At 40.0% G+C, this 26,411-nt stretch overlaps 2 protein-coding genes across 2 annotated transcripts; both read left to right on the top strand.

The window, feature by feature from the left end:
• Positions 1-1,663: 1,663 nt before the first annotated feature.
• LOC122075673 lies at positions 1,664-8,492 on the top strand. Its single transcript, XM_042640795.1, has 2 exons — positions 1,664-1,725; positions 5,851-8,492. Exon 2 carries the CDS (start codon positions 6,040-6,042, stop codon positions 7,699-7,701), a length of 1,662 nt encoding a protein of 553 aa, XP_042496729.1. The 5' UTR covers positions 1,664-1,725; positions 5,851-6,039; the 3' UTR covers positions 7,702-8,492.
• Positions 8,493-9,372: 880 nt separating this feature from the next.
• On the top strand, positions 9,373-15,709 carry LOC122077489. Its single transcript, XM_042643440.1, has 3 exons — positions 9,373-9,487; positions 13,251-13,879; positions 15,483-15,709. Exons 1-3 carry the CDS (start codon positions 9,373-9,375, stop codon positions 15,627-15,629), a joined length of 891 nt encoding a protein of 296 aa, XP_042499374.1. The 3' UTR covers positions 15,630-15,709.
• Positions 15,710-26,411: the final 10,702 nt, after the last annotated feature.

Below are 26,411 nucleotides of genomic sequence, written 5' to 3'. Positions count from 1 at the left end.
ATGTTGTTCATCTGAGGTAGGTACTACAACGTCTGAGAGAAAAGCAACTCTATGCTAAGTTTAGAAAATGCTAGTTCTAGCTATCACAAGTGGCATTCCTAGGCCACATTGTTTCAGACAAGGGTATAGATGTTGATCTAGGCAAGGTGAAGGCAATCCTAGAATGGGAGACTCCTAAGAGTGTGGCAGACATACGTAGTTTTTTAGGATTGACTAGATACTATAGGAGCTTTATTGAGAACTTCTCCTGCATTGCTACCCCAATGACCCAACTCACACAAAAGGGTGTGAAATTTGAGTGGTCTGATGCTTGTGAAAAGAGCTTCAAGGAGCTAAGGCAAAGGTTGGTATCCACTACAGTTTTGACTATCCCAACCGGTATAGGTGGAATGGTTGTGTATAGTGGTGCCTCCAAGCTGGGATTGGGTTGTGTATTGATGCAGTATGGGAAGGTCATTGCTTATGCATCCTGCCAGTTGAAGGATTATGAAAAGAACTACCCCACCCATAATTTGGAGTTGGCAGCAGTGATTTTTGCACTGAAAATCTAGTGACACTACCTGTATGGTGAGAAGAGTGAGAACTGCAGTGACCACAAGAGCCTCAAGTACTTCTTTACCCAGAAGGAGCTCAACATGAGACAGAGGCGTTGGTTAAAGCTGATGAAGGACTATGACTGTACTATCCACTATCATCCAGGAAAGGCTAATGTGGTAGTTGATGCACTTAGTCAGAAATCCCAGTCACTGACTCTTGCATCACTGACCACTAATGAGCATCTTATAGAGGAGGCCAGAAAACTGGATTTGGAACTACTAATGGAAGGTGTCACCTTGTCACTAGCGGCATTGGTGGTACAACCTAATCTAGTGGATAGATCACTACAGCTTTGGGTACTGATGCAGGGAAGGAACCTAATGTAGACACCGAATTTTGTCACCCCCCGGCAATGATGATAATATGAAGGATTACATGTTGGACATTTTATACTTGGAGAATTTTCAAACTTAGAGTAGAAAATGACAAATTTTTCCTATAAACTTTCAAGAGAAAATGTTTTCAAAAATTAGAATTTGATGTTGTGGATTATTGTTGTTTGTCTCCTCAAGTCGGACATTACACTTTGATGCGAGAACTATGCGAATCGACGCTCGATTCTCTCTTTCATTTTATAATCCGGGTCCCTACTTTATGCATATTTTTGTAAAGGTTTCCGATCGAGACTATAATCGTGTCTCACATCATTGGATAATGCTCGGACTGAGCTTTCTAACGACATATTACACGTCGAATTCCGACAAACGGTTTGAAAGATATGACCCCCGAAAGTTGACTCCAAAGTTCGGTATCAGATTCCATTTCGAGCAATCAAAGGGTGCCACGTGGCGCCCAAACCCCTTTGTCCAAAAGCAAGCCTTTTGGGACAATTCTCTCTAGTTTTTTAGTCCCACATCGGAAATTTGAGAGAATTGTCCCAAGTCCCAAGGCTATAAGAATAGCCATTCCCCTCTTCCAATAAGGGGGAGGAGAAAAAATTGAAAAAAAGGATTTAGGAGAAGGAATATGGTTTTTGCTAATTCCCTCTAAAATCAAACATTCTCCAAGTTTAAAAGTTTAATACATTAATCCTTCCTTGAGCCGAGAGACTTAGCCCGGTTCGGTTCGATTTTGGTCTTGAAGCACAAGGGTTATCTCCCCTTGTTTCTTGATTAAAGCCGGTTTAAGGTATTTTTCTTTTCTATTAGAACTAGTTTATCTAATTTAATAGATTAGTTGCTAATTTATTAATAATTAATTTATTGAAATTAATCATGTTTAATTAGTCTCAGTTTGGTTCAATACGGTTTATTAGATTTAAATTGATTTATTCCGGTCCAATTAAAGATATTATGGTTTAATTGATTCTTTTAGTTTAATTAAGTTTAATTGTTTTTTGTTTTACATGTTTACCTTTATTTGGTTTAGTTTTTTTTAAGTTACTTTTGTTCTTTCAATCTGGACCCTTGGATCAGAATTTTACCTATAACCTAGCCCTCCTCTCTTCTTCTCCTTCCTCTTCCTCTCTTCTTTTCTTTCTTTCTTTCTCCAGCCGAACCTGAACACCCTTTTTCTTCTTCTTTTCTTCTTCTTCTTCTTCTTCTCTTCCTCTTCTCTGCTGCAACCGGATCTCCAGCCGAACTCGACCTCTTCCTTCTTTTCTTCTTCTTCTTCTCTTCTTTTCTTTTTTCTCCTGCAGCAGCAACCGAACCCCCCTCTTCCTTCTTTTCTTCTTCTTCTTCTCTTCTCTTCTTTTTCTCCTGCAGCAGCAACCGAACTTCCCTCTCCTCTTCTTCTTTTTCTTCTTCTTTTCTTCTTCTTCTTCTCTTCTTCTCTTCTTCTCTTCTTCTCTTCTTCTCTTTTTCTTCCTAACCAAACCTGCAACTACTCCTTTCTCCCTTCATTTGTTAAATCTGAGTTTCTGATTTATAATCAATCTAGTACTGCTGCCATTTTGTTGGTTGATTATTAATTCATATACTGTAATCGATTTTTTTTCTTAGATCTCTACATTCTCATTTCTGTTTTGGTCTGTGAAGTTACTTTTTCCCCCTATCCTAGATCGACTAAGATTACCTTCTATTTGCTGATCTAACCAGTAGATTGATCCCTGATTTTCAGTAGCTGTTCTATTATTGATTTGTTGAACTCGATCCCAGTTCCAACATTGTTTGACCATCTGATTTTGTTTATTTTGATTTCTTTTAAATCTGGATTTTATTCTCTGTGAAAATATCCTTCCCTGCTGCTGAAACCGAATCCGAGCCTGCACCTCCTTCTTCTTTTCTTCTCTTCTTCTCTTCTTCTCTTTTCCTTCCCTGCTGCTGCTCCTGTCCATTTGCACAAAATCCACAGATCTCCCAATATGTTGCAGGAAACCCAACATCGGGTTGCCTGAAGATGTCAATTGTCTCAGTGTGCCACCATTTTCGAGTGCAAAAGCAAGTGCCATTGATAGATCCCCAATATGTTGAGAGTTCCTGGCTCTCCCTAGTGGAACAATCTCTTTTGAAGCTCCCTCTTTGTCCTGTTATGTGAAGTACTTAATATTTGATTTGTGGAGTTGTATTATATGAGTTTCAAAACACCACTATTAACTTCCCATGTTTTTATCGTGTCTGAACCATTGATCTGCTTGATATTGCTTTTTGTTTAAAGCAGAACAGTAGGGAATGTTTAATCTCATATTGTTTATGGAAGAGAGTAAAGGGAGGTATATATATTTTATAATAGGAAATACAAGAAGAAAAACTCACTATGCTCTCTTTTCTTTGTTGGGTTTGAGATCTGTGGTGATCAGACTGTACTTGAATCTATTTTTCTCTGTGCCAACATCGGATAAGGATCTTTGACATGATTTTCTTTTTTCTGTTTTCTTTTATCTCTTAATAATATATGGGACGTAGTTTAGGGCGTGTTTAGTTTAGGACGGGCGTGGCTGGCCCCTCAAACCGGCTCGTAGCATTAGGTGCGTATTGAGGATTTGGATTTTCCTACTATCTCCTATCTTTTGTACTCCAACATTCACTTGCATTAGTGTAGTATTAATTTAGATTAATTAAAGTAACTTAGTTAATGTAATTAGTCATTTCAACTGTTGTTTATTTAATTGTGGTTTGTTAATTTAGCTTTTTAAATCATTGCATTTGATTTCTTCATTCAATTCAATTTATTAAACTTGTGTAATTATCAATCTTTTTCCCTCTAGGGGTTTGTTTATTTTAATCAATCAACTAATTAGTTATTTAATGTAGGATAATTAACTAGATTAATTAGTTAAAAGATTCTCTTCTCATTAGATTAACTAGGGTTTTGAAAAATGTTTAACTCATCTTATGATTAGCTTAAAGTAGACATAATTAGTCCAATTAGGTTTCATAATTAATTTAATTAAACCTTAGGTTTAGTTTAATCCTCCTATACTAGATTAGGTAGATTAGAAAAAATGCATTCATTTAATGTAATTAGCCCATTTAACTTTTCTAATTTAATTAGGCCCCATTTAATTTAAAAATATTTTTACCAATTAGATTAAGTAGGATTGCAATAATTTATTTCACAAATTACTAAGGATTATGATTAACCATTTTAACTGATTCAATTTAGGATTTCATAAATTTATTAATCATTCATCTGGGTTAGGCTCAATTAATCGAATTAGTTTAATTTAGGGTTTCATAAGTTGCTAAACTAATCCTAGGTTTAGGCTTATTTCATTAGCTTAATCTAAGACTCATAATACATTAATTAAATCATTTAGGCTTATTTAATTAGTGTAATCATTTCATTATTTGCATCATAACCTAGCTAGCATAATTTAGACATTTGGTTTAGGGTTTTCACATGTCATGCTTAGATACCTAGTTTAGGGTTTTCAGTGACCTAGATTTAGGACTAGTTAGTAGGGTACAAACAAACTTTGGTCAAACAGAAAGAGACCGGCCTTCGGGTCGGGCAGACTGGGTGCCTAACACCTTCCCAGTCTGTCACTTGACACTTGCCCAGAATCTTGGTGCAAACTAGCCTTATCCATCAGAGTCATTAGTCTCTCTCCCTTGATTGGGGGAGACATTTATGGTCCTAGACCCTTTTCTAGGTGGCGACTCCCTTTTACCCATAGCGTGTATCCCCCCCTTGGCATTTGACGACCAGGGGATACTATCTCATCTCATTAGGGTTGAACCCTAGAGCGTGTGTACACGCGTTACGTGCAGTATCGCGATCTCGCGGGGGTGGAGGTCCATGGCACCTACAGTGGCGACTCCACTGGGGAGGTCAGACTCTTGATTGACCATTGTTTGTATAGTTTGTTTGTACCTTATTGTTGTATATTGACATGTTATTTTTCACTTTTCATCACTTGCATACACTTCTTGCATTGAGCACAGCATGCCTTACCCTTATTCACCCCCGTGGTGTAGCTGTCAGGGTCCCTTACATATGTTTGGGCCGCCCCCAGTTACATCACACCCCTTGATACCGTACCATATAGGTTTGGAATACTGAACTTATCGGCGAGGGTGTTACCTTGCGTGCTTGAGGGAGATCACACACATTTAGGTGTGCCCAAAGAGACACAATCGGTTAACACTCTGAGTTCGATATGCTTGAGCCATTCCCCTATTGGTATATCAAAGGGACCACGTACCTCTGATTCATTTCGTATATACGGGTGATAAGTATATCGGTCCTGTCAAGGTAGCCTTTCCGGTCCTAAACCTAGCCAACATGCATCATGTACTCGGACATAGAACCAATGGCTAGGATCAACACAACTAATGTAATATTGTTTGCGGTTCATGTTGGAACCCCTTGTAGTCATTTTTACCCGTCTCAATCTACCATTCACCAACAGAAGGATTGGATTTATCATTAACATTAAAGGTGCTAGTGTTTATAACTACACCAGTTGTTGATTCTTACAACTGCACCGTATGATTGGTACTGTGGCTATATGCTAACACCACCAGTCCGATGTGGTATAGGTCTCAACCTGGTAAAGGTTTCACACATGCTACCTCGATGTTAATGATGGACCCAAATTCGTCCACCACGGTTTTCGGTGATTGATTCGATGTAGATCCGCCTACATGGAAGTTCTTACATGAACCACCTTGTTTGATCTATCAATTGAGAGTCTCTTCAACTTAGGGGCACTTCCTTTTGGTTTACCGCTAAGTTGATGCCACTCTCATTTGAGCTGACTCTTGTTTGGTCTAGTTGTCCTTGTTTGTGTATGCTTTGACCCTAGTTATGCTCACGTAGGAGAATGTACTTGTTACCATCTCATCCTTTCTTTTGTCCATTTTCCAGTACCAAGAAGGAGTGTAATCCGAAGTTTCACTTTCTCATCATATTCTACCCAGTTGAGGCACCATTTCTCGTCAGGAAAGCCATTCCCTACCCTTGTGGGTCAGAGGTCCCAATTCAAGTAGACTAGTGAGGCTTTCGCCAGAACCCTCGTTAGAAGTGTTTCCCGTTTCCCCAAAGGGTACAGATACCATGAGTCAAGATGACATTTCACCAGTAAATCCTGACCCCTTGGAGGCCCGTGTCACTAAGATTGAGGAGATGTTAGCAAACTTAACTGCGATGATGCAAGCTCAGGTTGGTGGTGCTCGACCGGCAGAAGTTCAAGACCAACGGAGCCGTCTCCATAGTCCTAGGGTTGTTCCTCACCTCAATGTGTTAGGTGTTGAGGATAATGTTGTGATTGACAATAGCCCTGCTATGGGAAAGTCTGAAAGTCTTAAGAACCAAGAGTTGAAGGATAAAGTCGGTCGCCTTGAACACTTGATCAGGAACCTCAAAGGTGTTGAAGATCAAATCATTGATACAGAAGGGTTGTGTTTCTTTCCTCATGTTAGGTTGCCAGAAAAATTTAAATGGACCTCTGAAAAGTTTGATGGTAGGGGTGATCCCCGTACTCACTTAAGATCTTTTATTGGCCAATTGAGGGGAGGCCGAGGCTTCACGGATGAGCAACTGGGGCAAGCCTTCCAGTTTTCACTGACTGGTGCTGCTCACCATTGGCTAATGGCCCTAGATTCTTCCTTAACCCGCACTTGGGATGACATGATGAAGGCGTTTACTCGCCAATACTCCTATAATACAGAGATAGAATTGACCAGGAGAGAGTTGGAAACAACAAAGCAAGCAGCAGGTGAAGGGTTCACTAGCTATTTGAAAAGGTTTCGGGACAAAGCGGCTCAGATGTGGGATAGGTCCAATGAGAGAGAGCAAGTGGGAATGATAGTGAGAGGACTACGAGACCCATACCGAAAGTTTTTGTTTGCTCTCCCCATCCTCAACTTCGATGGTTTGATAGTCGCGGCACAACAGGTCGAGGATGCCATCTTTCAAGAGGAACTCCCCAAAGTGGATCGGTATGCAACTGAGTCCAGTAGTAGCAGAAGACCTCCACAACAGAAAAGCTCAGGGGTCAATGCCATAATGCCTACTCTCCCTTTTGCGGCACCAACATCGTCCACAATGGTAGCTCCGTTCACACTAGAGCAAGGGACAGCTCCTCCCAGTCGACCAAAGAGGCAGTTTGCTAATTTGGGTGCATCCCTGAGTTTAGTTTTTAGCAGATTAGCGAAGGTCGGATTGATTTCTACGATCCAACCAAGGCCTATTCCCGAGCCAAAGCCACGTTGGTATAATCCAGACCTATTCTGCCACTATCATTGCCAAGAAGGACATACCACAGATAACTGTTTCAATTTGAAACATGCTATACAGAACCTTTATGATGCTAAAAAGTTTGAGCTCCGACCTAAACAACCTAATGTGACCACAAATCCTCTTCCAAATCACCAATCACTCAATGCTCTTAGTGATGATTTGAAAGAATTTGACCCCACCATCTTTATTAGGCGTCTGTCTATCCAGAGCGACGGGCATGTTCATGTGGTGAAATCGGACGCGAAGCACAAACAGATCAAGACAGTTGAAGGAGAGTTTATGAAGTATCAATCAGAAGCATCTGAGACTCTTGAGATGGTACCCTATTTCAAGAACCTGAATGGTCAATTCATTAAGGAAGTGCATGACTCTTCATACTCTGGGTTTTCAGAACTGTGGCTCGATGAAATATCAGGAAAGGAGTTACCAGGTTTTGAGATCTTCTTTAACTGCGTGGTTGATCGGGCAGAGTCTTAAGCAGCCTAGTAGGCCCATCTGGGGCATCAAGGAGGATTTATGGATGATAGTAAGCTCTTTGGTACAGAAGTTCTGATGATTATAGAAGACAAAGAGGGGTTGGTCATGTCTGGGTTCAAGTCCTTCGGTGTTGTAGGTAGTCAGTCATGTTGTTAGGTATTTCCAGCTTTTTTCCCTTTCGGTTTCGTGTGAGAAGTTTTTTCTTTTTAATTTTGATGTTGTGTCAATCCAATCAAGTTTCCACATGGTGTAATCGTTTCAGTTTTTAATGAAATAGTTTATTTTGAGTATTTTGTTTGTTCTCCTCCCCATTTCCATCTCTTGATGATGAATCTTGCAGTGATCTTTTGCCTATTTTCTTCAAAAAAAAAAGGGAGGGAGCCCATCAGTCATCCGTCATTCATTTTGGTGCCAGAGCCTTGGTAATAAAAGGTCTTGAGCTCTCCACACATTTAATCCCCTTCCAACGAGTAAGGAGCTTAAAGAGAATTTTTCACATCATTCAGCCTATTAAGGGAGGCCATCCTTGGCCGCTAGTTATCCAAAAAAAAAATCCTGAGAAGTTAAACTCCACTAGTTACCCTTTTTGGGCCTAAGCCTATCCTTTGGAAAGCCCATTACGGCCTACCCATATCCCATTACCAAGGTACCCTTCACATATTTAATCCTACTAGCCTCTGGGGTCTGATTAGAAGACATTTTTTGTACTAGAGCCTGATATTGCCAATGTTGGGGAAAAGCACTTTTCCATTTCAAAATTCAATAACAAAAAAAAAATAGCAAAGCTCCAAAGGAAAGAAAGAAAGAAAGGAAAAAAAGAAAAAAAAAGGAGCAAAGCTTTAATCCAAAAGCAATCCAATACCCTAGGCAGGGGCAAGAGAGAAAATTGCTCACAAAAATTGAAGAAAAAGAAAGAAAGCAATAAAGGCAAAAATTGAAGATTCTAGTTAGACCCTGGGGGCACATTTGAGCTTTTACCCTCATTTGGAACCAAGTCCTAAGCCCCATTATAACCTAACAAGTCCTCCTAGGCTAAATGTGGTGAGATTTTCTCCGATAACTTCGAGCTCACCCAGTTATGATGGAACTTAATTATCAAGGCTTTACAACCAATACATCACCAGCGGCAGGAACTACGTCCGACCTGATTCCTGATTTACTCAGGATACGTAGGCAGCTTGAGAAGTCAATTTCAAGCTCGGTCCATCACCTCAATCATCATATTACCTTGTTTTGTTTTGGACTTCACATGAATGTCCTTGCTTGGCTTCCTATTTTGAAGGCGATTTGATCATTGCTACTTTTATCATCAGGAGATGGCCTGCTTAGACTCGAACTCTTTCTCCCGTCTCTTGTTTCGACGGATTCCCAAGAGTTTCACCACTTAGTCCTTTCTTCTAAGCCTCCTTAGTTGGCGTGATTTCTCTAGTGAGCTCGTCATTCCATGTAATAGCTCCCAACTCTACACTTGGTAGAACCATTGGGTCTGCATCCTTTTCATATTGTTTGATTGTCTTACTACTTATTCCTTAGAGCTTGGGCCATAGACATGATGTTTTGGGTATTTTAAAGAGCCACCCCTCAAGTCTTGAAAAGCAGCCAAGGAAGTTACTACTGTCCCTGCTCATAAAATGTGGGCAACATCAGAAAGATGCACTCACAGGAAAAAGAATGGATCAACATGTTGAGGATGTTCACCATGGGATAAAGATTTGGTCGGAGCAACCGAAAGCCATTACAATTGAAGACATCAGGCTATATTGCCATAAGTTACAGACACATGCAAGTAATTCATATTCAGGCCAGATTTATTTGAGTTTAGGCCGAGCAAACTGGGGATGTCAGTCTGGGGCAACACTCATTGATGGGTTACCTCCCGTGTTTTAGCTTCGTTCTCATGGTGAAATTTGTTTTGGCAAAACCCTTCTTTGTCATTTTCCAATGTAAACACTTCTCACTCCTTTTATAGTGGTGGTCATTTACACTCTCTTACGTGAGCATAGTGTTAGGATTTGCATGACTAATCTTTTTTCTAACCAATCAGGTTGATGTTTGTTTAAATTTAATTGCAATATCATTACATCTCATGATTAAAATGTTGAACATTTAAGATTTTTCGGTATTAAACCTCAAATGCATCAGCTCATGAAGATGGGTTCAATGGTTCTTTACACCATGACCAATTCCATTTCAAGTCCGGTTATTTACACCGAAGATTGGGCTTGACGGTTATTTACACCAATGTCAGCTCCATTTCAAGTCCGGTTATTTATACCGAAGATTGGTTCGGATGGTTCTTTACACCATTGCCGATTCCATTTCAAGTCCGGTTATTTACACCGAAGATCGGGCCTGGCGGTTATTTACACCAATGTCAGCTCCATTTCAAGTCCGGTTATTTACACCGAAGATTGGTTCAGATGGTTCTTTACACCATTGCCAATTCTATTTCAAGTCTGGTTATTTACACCGAAGATTGGTTCAATGGTTCTTTACACCATTGCCAATTCCATTTCAATTCCGATTATTTACACCGAAGATTGGTTCGAATGGTTCTTTACACCAATGCCAACTCCATTTCAAGTCCGGTTATTTACACCGAAGATTGGTTCAATGGTTGTTTACACCATGGCCAATTCCATTTCAAGTCCGGTTATTTACACCGAAGATTGGTTCAATGGTTCTTTACACCAATGTCAGCTCCATTTCAAGTCCGATTATTTATACCGAAGATTGGTTCGGATGGTTCTTTACACCATTGCCAATTCCATTTCAAGTCCGGTTATTTACACCGAAGATCGGGCCTGGCGGTTATTTACACCATTGCCAATTCCATTTCAAGTCCGGTTATTTACACCGAAGATTGGTTCAATGGTTCTTTACACCATTGCCAATTCCATTTCAATTCCGATTATTTACACCGAAGATTGGTTCGAATGGTTCTTTACACCAATGCCAACTCCATTTCAAGTCCGGTTATTTACACCGAAGATTGGTTCAATGGTTCTTTACACCATGGCCAATTCCATTTCAAGTCCGGTTATTTACACCGAAGATTGGTTCAATGGTTCTTTACACCATTGCCAATTCCATTTCGAGTCCGGTTGTTTAAACCAAAGATTGGTTCGGATGGTTCTTTACACCATTGCCTATTCCATTTCAATTTCAGTTATTTACACCGAAGATTGGTTCAGATGGTTCTTTACACCATTGCCAACTCCATTTCAAGTTCGGTTATTTACACCGAAGATTGGTTCAATGGTTATTTACACCATGGCCAATTCCATTTCAAGTCCGGTTATTTACACCGAAGATTGGTTCAATGGTTCTTTGCACCATGGCCAATCCCATTTCAAGTCTAGTTATTTACACCAAGGTCAAACCTAGTTTCTCTTGTGTTTGACCATTCATTTACACCATTGCCTCATATTTGCACTTACGGTCTGTTTGGTTCTTTATACCAATGACAGCTGATTGCATCTACACTTCTTTTATCATACTTGCATTCATAGTCTACTTGGTTCTTTATACCAATATTGGCTAATTATGTTTACACTATTTTTCCATACTTACATTCGCAATCCGTTTAGTTATTTACACCTAACGGTCGATTGTATTTACAATCTTTTCCATACTCGCATTCAAGTCTACTTGGTTCTTTATACCCATGTTGGCTAATTGCATTTACACCTTTGTCTCATTTTTTACATTCATGGTGTGTTTGGTTATTTATACCTGACAGCCAATTGCATTTGTACTCTTTCATACCTGCATTCATTGTCTACTTGGTTTTTTACACTAAGAATGGCTTATTGCATGTGCGTCCTTAGTCTAGGTTTTACCTGCATATTGACCGACTACGGTAGGTTTTATATCACGGTAGCACCCACACACTACTTGATTTCGCATGTGTTATCGATCGACATTTCCTATCTTTGGCCTTATCTCTCACTTTGCATTTGCATTTGCACCTCCGCCATCCTTGAGCTGGATGTTGGTAGCACATTGCTCCTGGTGACAAAATGGTGTGTTCTTTTCTTTGCCTTTCGACTGTTACACAGGTCTCGGTCAAAGAGGGGCAATCTGTAGACACCGAATTTTGTCACCCCCGGCAATGATGGTAATATGAAGGATTACATGTTGGACATTTTATACTTGGAGAATTTTCAAACTTAGAGTAGAAAATGACAAATTTTTCCTATAAACTTTCAAGAGAAAATGTTTTCAAAAATTAGAATTTGATGTTGTGGATTATTGTTGTTTGTCTCCTCAAGTCGGACATTACACTTTGATGCGAGAACTATGCGAATCGATGCCCGATTCTCTCTTTCATTATATGATCGGGGTCCCTACTTTATGCATATTTTTGTAAAGGTTCCTGATCGAGACTACAATCGTGTCTCACATCATTGGATAGTGCTCGGACTGAGCTTTCTAACGACATATTACACGTCGAATTTCGACAAACGGTTTGAAAGATATGACCCCCGAAAGTTGACTCCAAAGTTCGGTATCAGATTCCATTCCGAGCAATCAAAGGGTGCCACGTGGTGCCCAAATCCCTTTGTCCAAGAGCAAGCCTTTTGGGACAATTCTCTCTAGTTTTTTAGTCCCACATCGGAAATTTGAGAGAATTTTCCCAAGTCCCAAGGCTATAAGAATAGCCCTTCCCCTCTTCCAAGAGGGGGGGAGAAAAAAATGGAGAAAAATTGGAGAGAAGGAATATGGCCCCATGAAGGTTTTTGCTAATTCCCTCTCTCTAAATAAATAATTCCTCCAAGTAAAAATCTTTGAATGTGTAATCCTTCCTTGAGCCGGGAGACTTAGTCCGATTCGGTTCAGTTCGGTTTTGGCCTTGAAGCACAAGGGTTATCTCCCCTTGTTTCTTGATTAAAGCCGGCTTAAGGTATTTTTCTTCTCCTAATTGCAATTTAGAACTAACTTATCTAATTTGATAAATTAATTTCTAATTTATTAATAATTAATTTGTTTAGGTTAATTATGTTTAATTAGTCTCAGTTTGGTTTATTTCGGTTCAATTAAAGGTATTTAGGTAATTGTTAGGTAATTGATTTTTTAGATTAATTAAGTTTAATTTTTTTTTTTTAACATGTAGATTTGATTTGGTTTAGTCTTTTTAAATTGTTTTTTGTTCTTTTAATCTAGACCCTTAGATTAGGATCTCAAACCCTAATTTCCTCCCCCTCTTTCTTCTTTTCTTCTTCTTCTTCTCTTCTTTTCTTTTTCTCCTGCAGCAGCAACCGAACTCCCTTCTTTTCTTCTTCTTCTTCTTCTTCTTCTTCTTTTTCTTTCTTTTTTCCTTTCCTGCTGCTGTAACTGGTAGCAACTGAAGCCCATTCTCTCTCTCCTTTCTGAAACCCAACACCTCCCTCTCTCTCCCATCAAACCTCTCTTCTCTCCGTGTTCTTACCTGTAATCCGCTTCGACGAACGAGAAGAAGAAGAAGAACAGAGGAAAAAGGGTGAAAAAGCTAAACCAGAGAGAGACAGAGACAATCATGGACGAGAATTCCATATATGTTGAATGAGTGCTTCACGAAGAGGGTGAATACAGTACCAGCAACAATAACCAAGGATGGCAGAAGGTCACCTATGCGAAACGCCAGAGAAAGAACTCGGCGAAGAACTCAGATGCAGGTTTCGATCTGGGAAAATTCCATTTGAATGGATCCGTAGGAGGCGAAAAGTCTAACGTTTTTCAGTCTATTGAACAAAAATCAGAAGAACGCCGTAGAGCCCTAGAAGTTCAGAAGGCTGCTGCTGCTGCTGTTGCTTCTGCGGGCGCGGTTGTTCCCAGATCGAAACACCATTTTGATGATGATGGGGACGATAGCGATGTTGAAGCATCCGGTGGTGTTGAGAATGGGACCGTTGAGGCTAAGAAGCCTAAGGCGCCCAAGATCACTGTGGCCGATGCGGCTTCCAAGATCGATGCTTCTCATCTCAACGCTTACCTCATTGATGCTACAGCATCGTATGAATCACAGCAGGATATCCAGCTCATGCGTTTTGCCGATTACTTCGGTCGTGCCTTCTCTGGGGTGAGCGCAGCCCAGTTCCCGTGGACGAAGATTTTCAAGGAGTCCCCGGTTGCAAAGATCGTCGATATACCCCTCTCTCACATTTCTGAGGCTGTTTATAAGACGTCAACTGACTGGGTAGAAATCGTCTGAAATTCTCATCTTGTACAATTCCATACAATACCCCCTGCAGAGGTCGACACGTGGACAAAAAGAGACGGATGGCTCAGATTAGTTTTCCATTGAAACAACCCAAAACCAGTGGTTGTCACTTAAACCCAACCTACTATGTAAGAAAACCGAACCGGTTCAATTTTTGAATTAAAACCTAAGATATTAAACCCTCTTCCCTCCCTCAACTCTCACTGTTACGTCTCTCTCCCTCTCTGCCCTAACTCTCTCTTCCCCAGATCGCTCCTCACTGCGAAGCTTGCTGCTCACGAAGGTGCTCTGCTCACTCGCTCGAAGCTCCCTGCTCACTCGCTCAAGTCTCATAAGGACTGGGTTTGATTTCTCTCACCCGAAGCTCTATCTCTTGTGTCCTTTTTTATGTTCCCTTTGTCAAACCAACCTTCTCCTGGAGGTCCTAGCCTTAGCTCCAACTTCTTATCCTTTGAAGCTCCAAATCTAACTTCATCTCTTCTCACGACCCACTCACTTTCATTAGGAATCATATCATGAAAATGAGGATTATACAGCTCTCGGTTCCAGAAGAAACCTCCATTTTCTCTTCCTTGGAAAAGAAAAAAAAATTGAAGAAACCCATAAGGGAAAACCAGAAGTTCAATTCCAACTTTCACCTCAAGGAAGTTCAGAGACGAGAAGGGAAAGTAAAAATCCTTGGTGGGAAAATGACAAAGAAACCAAACACCAAAGTCACCAATCAGCTATAAGCATTCAAACAGGAAAAACATCTAACAACCCAAATGAAAGCAGAAGAAGAAGAAGATCAAAACCCCCAACAAATCATCACCACATACCTTCTTCACCAAAGCTCCAAAACATCAAAGCCCAGTCTCTCCTGCCTCTGACCCCAAACCAAAACAAAGACCCAGAGAAGAAAACCCAGAACCCAATTTCACAACTCAAGACAAAACTACCCCAGACAAGGAAAACCAATAAAAAAGACAAGTGCTAGGACTCTGATTTCTTTCGTTTTTATTTCAGGATGCCTTGCTGAAAACCTGAAATTATAGACAAATCCTATGAGTGGGAGAGGTTCAGAGAGGACTACAAGAATAGAGAGAGGGTCATGAAGCGATTAAAAAGAGACAAATAAAAGTGGAGAAACCCAGAAAGATTCCTTCGAGCGAGTGAGTAGAGCAGCTTCGTGAGCAGCAAGCTTCGTGAGCAGCAAGCTTCGCTTTGAGTGAGGAGCGATTTGGGGATCTCTTTGTTTAGTGAGCAGGGAGCTTCGTGCGAGGATTGAAGGTGCTGCACCTTCGTGAGCACAATCCTTTGTGGGTATCCCATCCTTGGTGAGCAGTGAGCGGAGGGAAGAGAGAGTTAGGGCAGAGAGGGAGAGAGAGAGAGAGAGAGAGGGAAGAGGGTTTAATTTCCGGTTTGGTTTTCTTACCTGGTACGATTCGGTTTAAATGACAACCACTGGTTTGAGGTTGTTTCAATGAGGATTTAATCTGATCCTTCCGTCTCTCTTTGTCCACGTGTCAGCCGTTTAGGGTGGTATTGTATAGAATTGTACAGATGAGAATTTCAGACGATTTCTACCCCGACTGACTGGATCAACCAACGATCTTCTGATGCTCTTGTTGTTTTCGTTTTGTGGTCATTGGATAGCATTCTAGTTGACCTAGCAATTCACCAAGGTCCTACTAAGGGCTCCAAAAAGGTTTTGCCCAAGACTCCAAAATTTCCCATAATTGAATGATCCGCACATTAATTGTTGGGTTTTGATGTTATTTGACAGTCAAAAACTCGGTTCAGTGTGGATTAAATGATTTTGATAAATTAGTCCCTTTTCTTTTTTCTGTTTTCTTTTTATCTCTTAATAATATATGGGACGTAGTTTAGGGCGTGTTTAGTTTAGGACGGGCGTGGCTAGCCCCTCAAACTGGCTCGTAGCATTAGGTGCGTATTGGGGATTTGGGTTTTCCTACTATCTCCTGTCTTTTGTACTCCAACATTCACTTCCATTAGTGTAGTACTAATCTAAATTGATTAAAGTAAAGTAGTTAATGTGTGGTTAATGTAATTAGTCATTTCAACTGTTGTTTATTTAGTTGTGGTTTGTTAATTTAGCTTTTTAAATCACCGCATTTGATTTCTTCATTCAATTCAATTTATTAAACTTGCGTAATTATCAATCTTTTTCTCTCTAGTGGTTTGTTTATTTTAATCAATCAACTAATTAGTTATTTAATGTAGGATAATTAACTAGATTAATTAGTTAAAAGATTCTCTTCTCATTAGATTAGCTAGGGTTTTGAAAAATGTTTAACTCATCTTAGGATTAGCTCAAGGTAAACATAATTAGGGCAATTAGGTTTCATAATTAATTTAATTAAACTTTAGGTTTAGTTTAATCCTCCTATACTAGATTAGGTAGATTAGTAAAAATGCATTCATTTGATGTAATTAGCCCATTTAAATTTTCTAATTTAATTAGGCCCCATTTAATTTAAAAATCTTTTTACCAATTAGATTAAGTAGGATTGCAATAATTTATTTTACAAATTACTAGGGATTAGGTTTAATCACTTTAATTAATTCAATTTATGATCTCACAAATTCATTGATCATCCATCTAGGTCAGGCTCAATTAATCGAATTAGTTTAATTTAGGATTTCATAAGTTGCTAAACTAATCCTAGGTCTAGGTTTATTTCATTAGATTAATCTAAGACTCATAATTCATTGATTAAATCATTTAGGGTTTTTATTTTTAATTAGCGTAATCATTTCATCATTTGCATCATAACCTAGCTAGCATAATTTAGACACTTGGCTTAGGGTTTCACATGTCATGCTTAGATACCTAGTTTAGGGTTTGCAGTGACCTAGATTTAGGACTAGTTAGTAGGGTACAAACAAACTTTGGTCAAACAAAAAGAGATCGGCTTTAGGGCCGGGCAAATTGGGTGCCTAACACCTTCCCAGTCTGTAACTTGACACTTGTCCAGAATCTTGGTGCAAACCAGCCTTATCCATCAGAGTCATTAGTCCCTCTCCCTTGATTGGGGGAGACATTTATGGGTCCTAGACCCTTTTTAGGTGGCGACTCATTTTTACCCATAACGTGTATCCCCCCTTGGCATTTGATGACCGGGGGATACTATCTCATCTCATTAGGGTCGAACCCTAGCGTGTGTACACGCGCTACGCGCCATATGGCAATCCAGATCCCGCAGGGCGGAGGTCCATGGTACCTACAGTCGTGTGGATCTACTGTCTCTTTATTTTTTGTATTTCTTAGTGTTTGATCTAAAAATACCTTTTTTTTTATGAGAAAAGAAATAAATATAGATTAATCAGAAAAAAGTCCACATTCTCAGTTACATATATGATAATTAGGCCCTGGTCCAATTCTTTGTTAAAAATGAAAACCAAGAGATTTGCGGCTCGCGCCCTATCGTCCAACCTTGATTCCCATTCTCCAGGTTATATGGATAGCCAAATGCAAGCAAAGCCTAGCCCCAAGGTTGATACTAGAGATGTAGCAAAAGTAGCATAGGAGTTAGCAGTGTTGGGGATTCTTTACTATAGAATCATATGAATAATCTCATTGATGTTAGAATACAAGAATCATAAACCAATCATAAAAGATTAACCATGGGTGTAGTCCCTAAACCAAGAACATACAAACATATAGATTTATCCTATACATGATAATCAATTGGAGTAGAAGAATATCTATGTGTAAGTTTAGAAGTCTCATAAGTATTGATCACGTAACTCTCTCATGTGCTTGAAGATTAGTCCCATAAAGATTATAATAAAGAACTACACAATGGAGTCCCAGCCGCTAAGATCTTCTGTAGCCTTTCACCCTTGGAATACTCTCACATGCACTATTCTTATGGGGGAGTCCGTGCTTTCAAAACCATGAAGGTGTTAAAGTGACGACTGTAGGGACCATTAGCTTCTATTTATAATAGAATCCCTAAAACCTTAATTCACTGCCACAATGGATTGGTCTAGGAGTTTTCTAATCAAAGTGGGTCTATAACTACTTAGACCCAATTGATCAATCGATATCAGTTAAGCCACAAAAAAATCCTAACAATCTCTCACTTGGGCTACGTTAATACTGATGTATTTCCATTGACATCTGACCAAATAATCCCAAGACTGAACACCACTCAAACAAACTTTGATTCAATTAATAATCTCTATTATTGAACAATAGTAGAAAATACACCTCAATATATGGCGTAGAATTATCTAATGTTACAAACAATAGAAAACTATCAATCTAAATTGTCTGAAAACATATATATATATATATATATAAGGAACTTATATCATACTTGTGATCACATGAAATATACATTTCTTTATAGGTCCTTTCCTGATCTAAAGATCAAGCTACCTTGAAAACCTCACAGGTAGTAAATTTTGATATTAATCAACTCTTAGGCAAACCGCCCTTTTCTTGAATTAATATCTTACTTTGGCATACCATCATGGATAACCGCCATTTTCATGGATTTAGGTTAAATATTACTATAAATCACAAACTTTGCCTAAATACTGCCATACATCACGAATCCTGACCAAATACCGTCAATTACTTTGGCTAAGCACTATCAATAAACCTTAGCAGGCACAACCTTTAAAATTTGGTTTTTGCCACCATGATATCTTTGGTTAAATAAGATCATAAAACTCTCACTAACTAAGCATATCAAAAACCTTAATAAAACCAATGTCAGAAAACATGGCTCTTGAGCACTTTGTCAATATACTTGGGTGACATCACCTTTGGACAAATGTCACATTTATTTTGGGAAACACACAATTGAACTGAATGTACCACTTTGGTGGGTTTCACTCATTTTTATCATGTTTTTCACATTTAAGATGAATATATGTACAGAAGTCCTGTATGCTTTAATGTGTTTCTTACACAACTAGGGACAACACAAACAAATGAAGCATAAATGTACATAAATAATTTAGATAATAAGATTTAAGATAAAATCATTTCAAAATTACTCCAAAATCATTATAAACTTAATAGGGTAACAAAATTGTTCATATTTCTCTTCAGTTGTGCTTTGATCAGTAACAACACCTGTTTGGGTTCCATGAGAGCTAAAACCAGATCAAGTAACCCAAAAATCTTAGGTATGAAACATGCATACTAAATAACTGGGTTAGAAAATGTAATATATTTAACTAGCGAATAAACTACATAAGAGTCACAACTGTAACTACGTTTTTATCATTTGGGCTAAGAATGCACAGGTCCTCTTGTAAATCCAAATTTACTATGAAAATACAATAATTTTTGTTACCTATGGGCTTAGACACCTCTAGGTTATAGTCCTTTCCATATATGTATTTTCTTTAACTTGGGTGACATCACCTTTGGGAAAATGTCACCAACTTTGTTGCGCTTAAAAAAACTATGAAAGAATAGGATGTGCCACTTTAGTGGATTCCATCCAATCATTTCATAGCTTCCCAGAAATATACTATGCAGCATAAAATGTGCGGAAGGTCACTCCCAGTTTAATTCTAACATATGTATCCATCATAAGGTGTTTCAAACAAAACATATAAGTACAAAATGACATGAATATGAATTTACTATATATTTCAGCTATAAATAATTTTTTAATATCAAGATAATAATAAATCAATGCAAAACTCAAAATAGTTCTTTTGTATGAAAAACAATATAGTACACTGAATTTATCCTCTCACTAGCAACTTAATATATTGAATTTATCCTCCCACTAGAAACCTAGTATGCCAAATTTATCCTCCCACTGGTCGAGCCACATAAAACAGCTTAAGGTCTATAATTCTATCCTCCCACTTGGTTCGATCAGTCATAAATTAATCCATTTATTGGAGAACACAATTCGTTAAATGTAACATACATATAAACTTGTTCACATAAGCCCAAAAACAAAAGAAAATCAAACATTTTAATCAATTAATGTTCATAAATAGGTTTTCAAAGAACAATGGCAGTATTTGAGAACTTAGTATTGGATTGATCAAAACCGATACTAATCCAACCCAACCAATCCGAATTGATCCAATCGGAATACGAAAATAACACACTAAATAAACCTATAACCGATGGTTATAACCCTGAAACACTCATCCATTCTGTTGCCATTGATCAACTGTCCAATACCTTTTAGGGTAAAAAAATCTTTGCTTTAAAATCATAATACCAAACTATTGATTTGGTTTTCCTAGTATAGAAAACTAGGTCTTTGAGGCATATGTAGACCTCCATATTCTCAAGCCACTTTTAAAGACATTCAGTTTAATGGTTCAACTTAAGGAAGAATAATCCATTCAATATATAATTAATACATGTAACATCAATGTAATTGAAACCAATATTACATCACTAACCATTAAACATAACCAAAGTGTCAACCGAACTACATTCTCAATCTTTGGGTCTGGAATGCACTGGTCCACTAAAAAACTGCAATGACTATGGGAGCTCTTCAACTTCGAAAATTACTCCCACCTTTAGATGAATAGTAACTTCTAGGTTAAGGTTTGTCTATAGTATACTTGCATTTATGCTTATCTTTAACAATGTCGCCTTTAGGCAAGCATTACCTAATTCTTGCCAACAATTTTATATGACTTTGAAAATAAGATAAAACCTTTGAATTGCAAATCCATTGCTATAATCTTAGATTTTACCACTTTGGTGGGTTCCATCAATTCCACTGCAATAGCTTGCAATTATATTTGGCAGCTTAAATTTGTAGGTTATTTAAACATGAACTAAATTTCATTTTACATGTAAAAGAACAAGGATATAATTATTAATAAAATAAACATTACAATGCTCAATTATCAATTACTTCAAGAGTGTCAACCAAAATCACATTCGTGACCTTTAGGTCTGCAACATATTGGTCCACTCAAGTTTTCGCTATTACTATGAGACTTCTTCTAACTTTCAAAAAAATACCGTTATCTTTGAATGGACAACATCTTCTAGGTTGAGAAATCCCTATTCTGTTTTTCACTTGCTTTAACTTTAACTTCTCTTTGATAATGTCACATTTGGGTGAAAATTAGCAAACTTGCTACCAACCATTATTCTCTGTCTTTCCAAATACAGAAGACTTTTGATTTGTATTCTATTATAATAAGGTTGAACTTTATCACTTTGGTGGATTCCATCCAATCTTACTGCAATAGTCTACAAATTCATTCTGGCAGCTAAAAGTGAGATTGTTTAAGCATAAATTAAAAAATATTCATAAATAAAAGCATGAACTATCATTACCAATAATAAACAAGTTCATATTCTGATATGCAAGTAATGTATGAGTTGATTTTCTTTTATTTCTTCCAATTAATAGGAAAACTATGAAGAATCATAAAACACCCATACTTGTAACTTATACAAAATAGATCATAAAAGTTGATCAAAACTAGGATCATAATATATCAAAGCGAAGAGCACGAAAAACTAGACTCAACGCAAAAAATCAAGGTGAAAAATTCTTCACCGTTTGCTTGTACGAGCCATTTGAAGTGTCAGAAAAAATGGATCAAAATCAATTTGGTTTGCCCAAACCAACCGGTTCGGCTAGGTGGTCTAATCCAGTTCAGACATATTAGTTCCTAGTCAAAATTCGGGTCTTTGGGTCAAGAATCTGGGTCAAACCCGGGGTCTTCGGGTTAGGTATCTGGGTCAAAATTTGGGTTTTTGAGTCAAATAATCAACGACCCAGTCAACCTTTGACCGAGTCAAATAGGGTTGGCCATGGATTGACCCACTGTACCTCTGGGTTTACTCGGAAACCCTACCGATTTGACCCGACGATGACTCGCCGCCTCATTTTTTTTATTAAATTTTTTTTCTCCCTCCTCTGGCAGTCGGTCTCCGATGGCACGTGCTAGCGTGTCCAAAAGTGTTTGGCTACATGTAGCATACCATCGCTACTGTCTTCTCGTCCTCTATAACTTTCGTGAAGAAAGTTTTTTGATCCAAGACCTTTAAGTGGTGGTAAAATTACGATTTTCATGATTTGAGACCCAAACCATATACAAAATCAATTTTTAATTTTTCTTGATTCTAACACCATAAAGGTTAGATCTGATACCAATGGTTGGGGATTTTTACCATAGAATTATATGAATAACCCTTTTGATGTTAGAATACAATAATCATAAACCAATCATAAAAGATTAACAATGGGTGTAGTCCCTAAACCAAGAACACACAAACATATATTGTAATATCCCGCTTCTTAAACCCGGTCTGATTTCGTGGTTGAACCGGTTTAACCATGCAGGAACCGAGCCAGAGGATATTAGAGTGGGTTCCTTATGGGCTATGATGGCACGGGTGACCTTAAACACCGGCTGGCCCGACAAGTCCGAGCCAGTGCCAGAAGAGACGGGAGTGCCCAAACCGTGTACGTGCACCTACCATAAGGCTATGTACGGGTAAAACAGGTATTATATCTGTATTTTAAGATATATGCGTAGGCTACAATGTATGCTTGGGGTGGGGTTGAGCCGAGGTCCGAGCCCGGTCAAAATCCCAAGTTTTGACTCTCGGATGGGTATGTCAGGTGGGTACACCCACCCACCTGAGTGACCCATCCATCACTATTCACTTAAGTAGGAATAGTATATAAAGCTTTATGACTTCTTTTCTTTCCATTTATTACCCCCGTACGTTTGGTGAGAAAAGTAAAGAGGAGAGAGAAAAAGAAAGGGAAGAAGAAAGGAAGAGGAAGAAAGGAAGGATTCAGCGGCGCCGAAGCTCGATCTTGCCATTCCGATGCCGGAAGAGTAATCTTCAACACGAGATCTACAGTTGGAGGTAAGAAAAGCTGGGTTTTATGAACATTAACCATACCCACGCTTTAAACCCTTGATTCGAGTATGATTTCTTAAGATCTTGTAAACACACTTTGAAATGATGATTCTAAGGCTTAATAGATGATTTATGTGTTGATCTTAAAGGATTTGAAGAGATATTGACAAGGTAGAAGGAGCATTGTGAGTTGGAAGTGATTTGGAGGGTTTGAAGTCATTCTTGAGCAAAGAAGGTAAGATGGTTCCCCTCACTTAAATCTAAGTTAGATCTAAGGTAGAACCATCCTATAGGACTTTAAAGGTGTGAGGAATGGGTTGAGAAAAGCCCCATTTGGGTCCCCAAGGAATGGAGGAAGATGAGAAGAAACTGGGGTTTTTCCGCCAAAACCGGCGGGTACAACCGGTGGGTCCCTACCCACCTGAGACACCCACCCGAGAGGACCAGGGGGTCCCTGGCCAAACCGGCGGGTAGGACCGGCGGGTCCTACCGGCGGGTCCCTACCCGCCGGTCCCAAACCGGCGGGTTAGACCGGTGGGTGGACAACCCACCTGAGTGACCCACCCGAGTGGACAGAATGTGATTCTTAGGTCCGATTGAGCCCAAATCGGACGTGGGACCTTCTTTCGACGTTCTAAACACGATTTTGACGTCGGATTTCATTAATTTTGATTCTAAATTGGTGAAGTACTAACCCCGCTCAATTTTGTTAGGTTCACCAAGGCCTTCCCGATTCGCTCCGGATCTCACCCGTACCGAGCGGGACTCCTTATACGCTACAAGTAAGTGGAGAGAGAGGACGTTTGGCCTATTTCAAGGCATTTGTTTGGCATTCATATAACTATATCTAATTTAGTCATGTCATCATGAATATGCTATATAGATTAGTCATTTCACACTTCGATGTGCATTTATGCTATGTTTACTTTTCAAATGCAAATTGAATGTGATGTTATATGTGGAATGTGTACATCATGTTGCATAATGCCTTGATAGACTAGATGCCGTGGTCGGCTTGGAAACGAATGCATTGGTGGCCCGTGGTATGGGACACGGTGGCACTATGCAGTCGTACTGCATATAGGAGCATGCGGTACTAGGATTTCACCATCCCGTGCTACGACCCTTCCCAACAGGGGTTAAGGTGTTGGGTTGCCATTTGGGGGGAAGCAGGGGTCGCGGTTGTCGGACACTGTGGCGGTTAGGCATTACGCCCGGCGAGTCATGTAGGACAGTCGGCAACCCCGGTGGTATTTTAAGAGGGCCAATCGTACTGCTTTTAAATTGCTGGAGTCAGCACTGTCATTTAATTTATTTACATTTCTGTTGAGAGCCGGTGGACGGCATTGTCTTTATTTTTTCCGAGTACTCACGGTGGGCCTTCTCCAACAGCCCTATGGGCGTATCGCGGGAGGGAGTTCGCGGCTCGTACCCGGAGTATACGCGCACTGTGGTTGTAGTAGCACTAAAACCAAAGACTTAGTAATGTTGATTAGGTGTATGTGAATTAAAATGAATTGCATGACATGCAGTGCATATGATGTGTTGTGATGTGTGGACTGTTGTGTGTGGTCCACCTCTCTACTTACTGAGCTAGAGCTCATTCCACGTGTGCACCCCTTTTTAGATGCTTTTGCAGGTCATGCATCTGAGGAGCATGGGGTGGGTCCCACAGTCGAGTTTCCAGAGGAGGACTGGTGGACCCCTGAGGAGTTTGAGCACGGCGTAGACTGCGCGTGTGAGAGCTGTGTTGCGGGACAGCAGTTTTGAGGCCGTGTTGAGCCCCACTACCGAGCCGAGCTGTGTACTCTGATGATTTTGATAAATTCCTGTATATACTTGATATTTGAACTTTATTCTTTTTGTGTATATATATCATGCCTTCGGGCCCAAATGTATATAATTATGGTATCATCATTTGGGGTATCAAGTATATGGGAATTATTTACAGGTAAATTTTAGTCTTCCGCTGATCTGATGAATTGATGTTAGAGTGTGTATGCTGTGGTGGAATACAGTATCTGATGATCCTGGCAGGTTTGGGTTAACCGGTGTTAACTCGGTCACCGCTCCGGTTCAGTGTGAACGGGGTGTGACAAACGGTGGTATCAGAGCGTGATGCTCTGCTTCACTCACAGCATACCATTAGAATCCCGTAGATTCTATAATAGGAAAATGGGGTTGGGTAAAGATAAAAGCTTAAGGAGTAAAAGTCAAAGAAAGAAAGTATAAAATGAGGTTAGGTTATAAGTTGCATTCATGGCATGCGTGAGTGTAGATAAAAAGCTAATTAGGTTGGTACTATAACCTATAAGTACTATTTCGACGAAATTTCGGCAGCATAACGGCGTAAAGTGGGATTTCCAAAAAATTTTACACAAAACCTGATAAACAACAGATAATAATATAACCAAGGGCACAGATAGAAAAATCACATCACCACAAAACCACACAGGTACTCCACATATGAAAACACCATAACAGTCCACTATCCAAAGATATTTCATTCCATAAATGAAATTCAAGTTACATCGCAGTTACAAGGAATGAGATAAATAAATACACAATGTCTACAAAAAGAGAGAAAATGATAAACAGCTAGTGTGGGCAAACCAACCCCTCACTGGTCGTCGTCATCGTCGTTGATGATCACCACGTTCGCCGGAGGCCTGGAGTTGACGTTGAAGTGATGATCGTAGTAATCAAACCTTGTGTTCACCAATCGTACCTCCCTCCGAAGCCGGCCATAATCTGCTGAGATGGCGGTGGCCCTGGTATCCAAGTCCTGACCCAGCCTACGGAAGGAATCCTCCAAGGTGGTCTGCCTGGAGGCAATCTCGTCCAGCCGCCTCAGTATCTGGACCTGGCCATCCTGTCAGGCCCGCATGGAGGCTGTCCTGTCCTCATAGTCGTAGTCACCACTCCCAGGTGGTGGGGCTCCATATGGTGGGGCTGCAGCTCCGGAAGAACTAGGACCCGGACCTCTCGACTCCTGAGGCGCCTCCTCAGGGATGCTGCCACCCATCAGATCCTCCTCGTCTTGAGGAACGTAGTCCTCGTCCTCCTCACTGGACTCCTCCTTCATGAGGACATCCTCTACAGGGGCAGCCCTCCTACCCCTACCTCTCCGAGCTCCCGATCTAGGAGGTGAATCCATGAGGGTATGGAGACCCATCTTCAAGAGGTTGCTCCGATCGAACCTATCAGCCGGAGTCTTCCCCTCCTCTCCGTTCAGATTCACCCCAAAGAACTCGAAGATCCTGGTGAGGATCCTGCCGTAGGGGAATCCTCCGTCCTCTGGGTGGGAAGCATGGTGCTCCATCGCTCTGAGGATGATATAGGGAAGGCACAAGTGCTCCCTGCCTCCCTCCGCGGCTGTGAAAATACAAAATGCTATGAAAGCCGCCATGAAACCTACCTGGTTCCGATGACCTCCTCTGGGGAGCAGGTTGAACTGGATCAACCGGGCGAAGAGACGGACCTCGGGGAAGAAAGATGTCTCGGACTCCGGACGACTGCTGCTACCGCAGATGGTCTCGTAGATGAAGTCCGGCGTCTCCATGCTCATGAACGGACCCTGAGGCCTACTCCTGGGGGGACTGTAGTATCGGTGTCCCGCCGCCGATATGCCCAAAATACTGGCCAAGGTGCCTACCGTCAGCTGGATAT

This window comes from Macadamia integrifolia, chromosome 4 (assembly GCF_013358625.1).
Source record: "Macadamia integrifolia cultivar HAES 741 chromosome 4, SCU_Mint_v3, whole genome shotgun sequence".
In the NCBI taxonomy this organism is placed as follows: Eukaryota; Viridiplantae; Streptophyta; class Magnoliopsida; order Proteales; family Proteaceae; genus Macadamia; species Macadamia integrifolia.
This window is presented reverse-complemented; position numbering and strand designations above follow the sequence as displayed.

Excerpts from the sequence above, each read along its gene's own strand:
- LOC122077489 (XM_042643440.1), top strand. The coding sequence starts at position 9,373 with ATGGATCAACATGTTGAGGATGTTCACCATGGGATAAAGATTTGGTCG. Across the intron at positions 9,488-13,250 it reads TAAGTTACAGACACATGCAA|TGCTTCACGAAGAGGGTGAA; the intron begins GTAATTCATATT and ends ATGTTGAATGAG. Across the intron at positions 13,880-15,482 it reads ATAAGACGTCAACTGACTGG|ATCAACCAACGATCTTCTGA; the intron begins GTAGAAATCGTC and ends CCGACTGACTGG.
- LOC122075673 (XM_042640795.1), top strand. The coding sequence starts at position 6,040 with ATGAGTCAAGATGACATTTCACCAGTAAATCCTGACCCCTTGGAGGCC.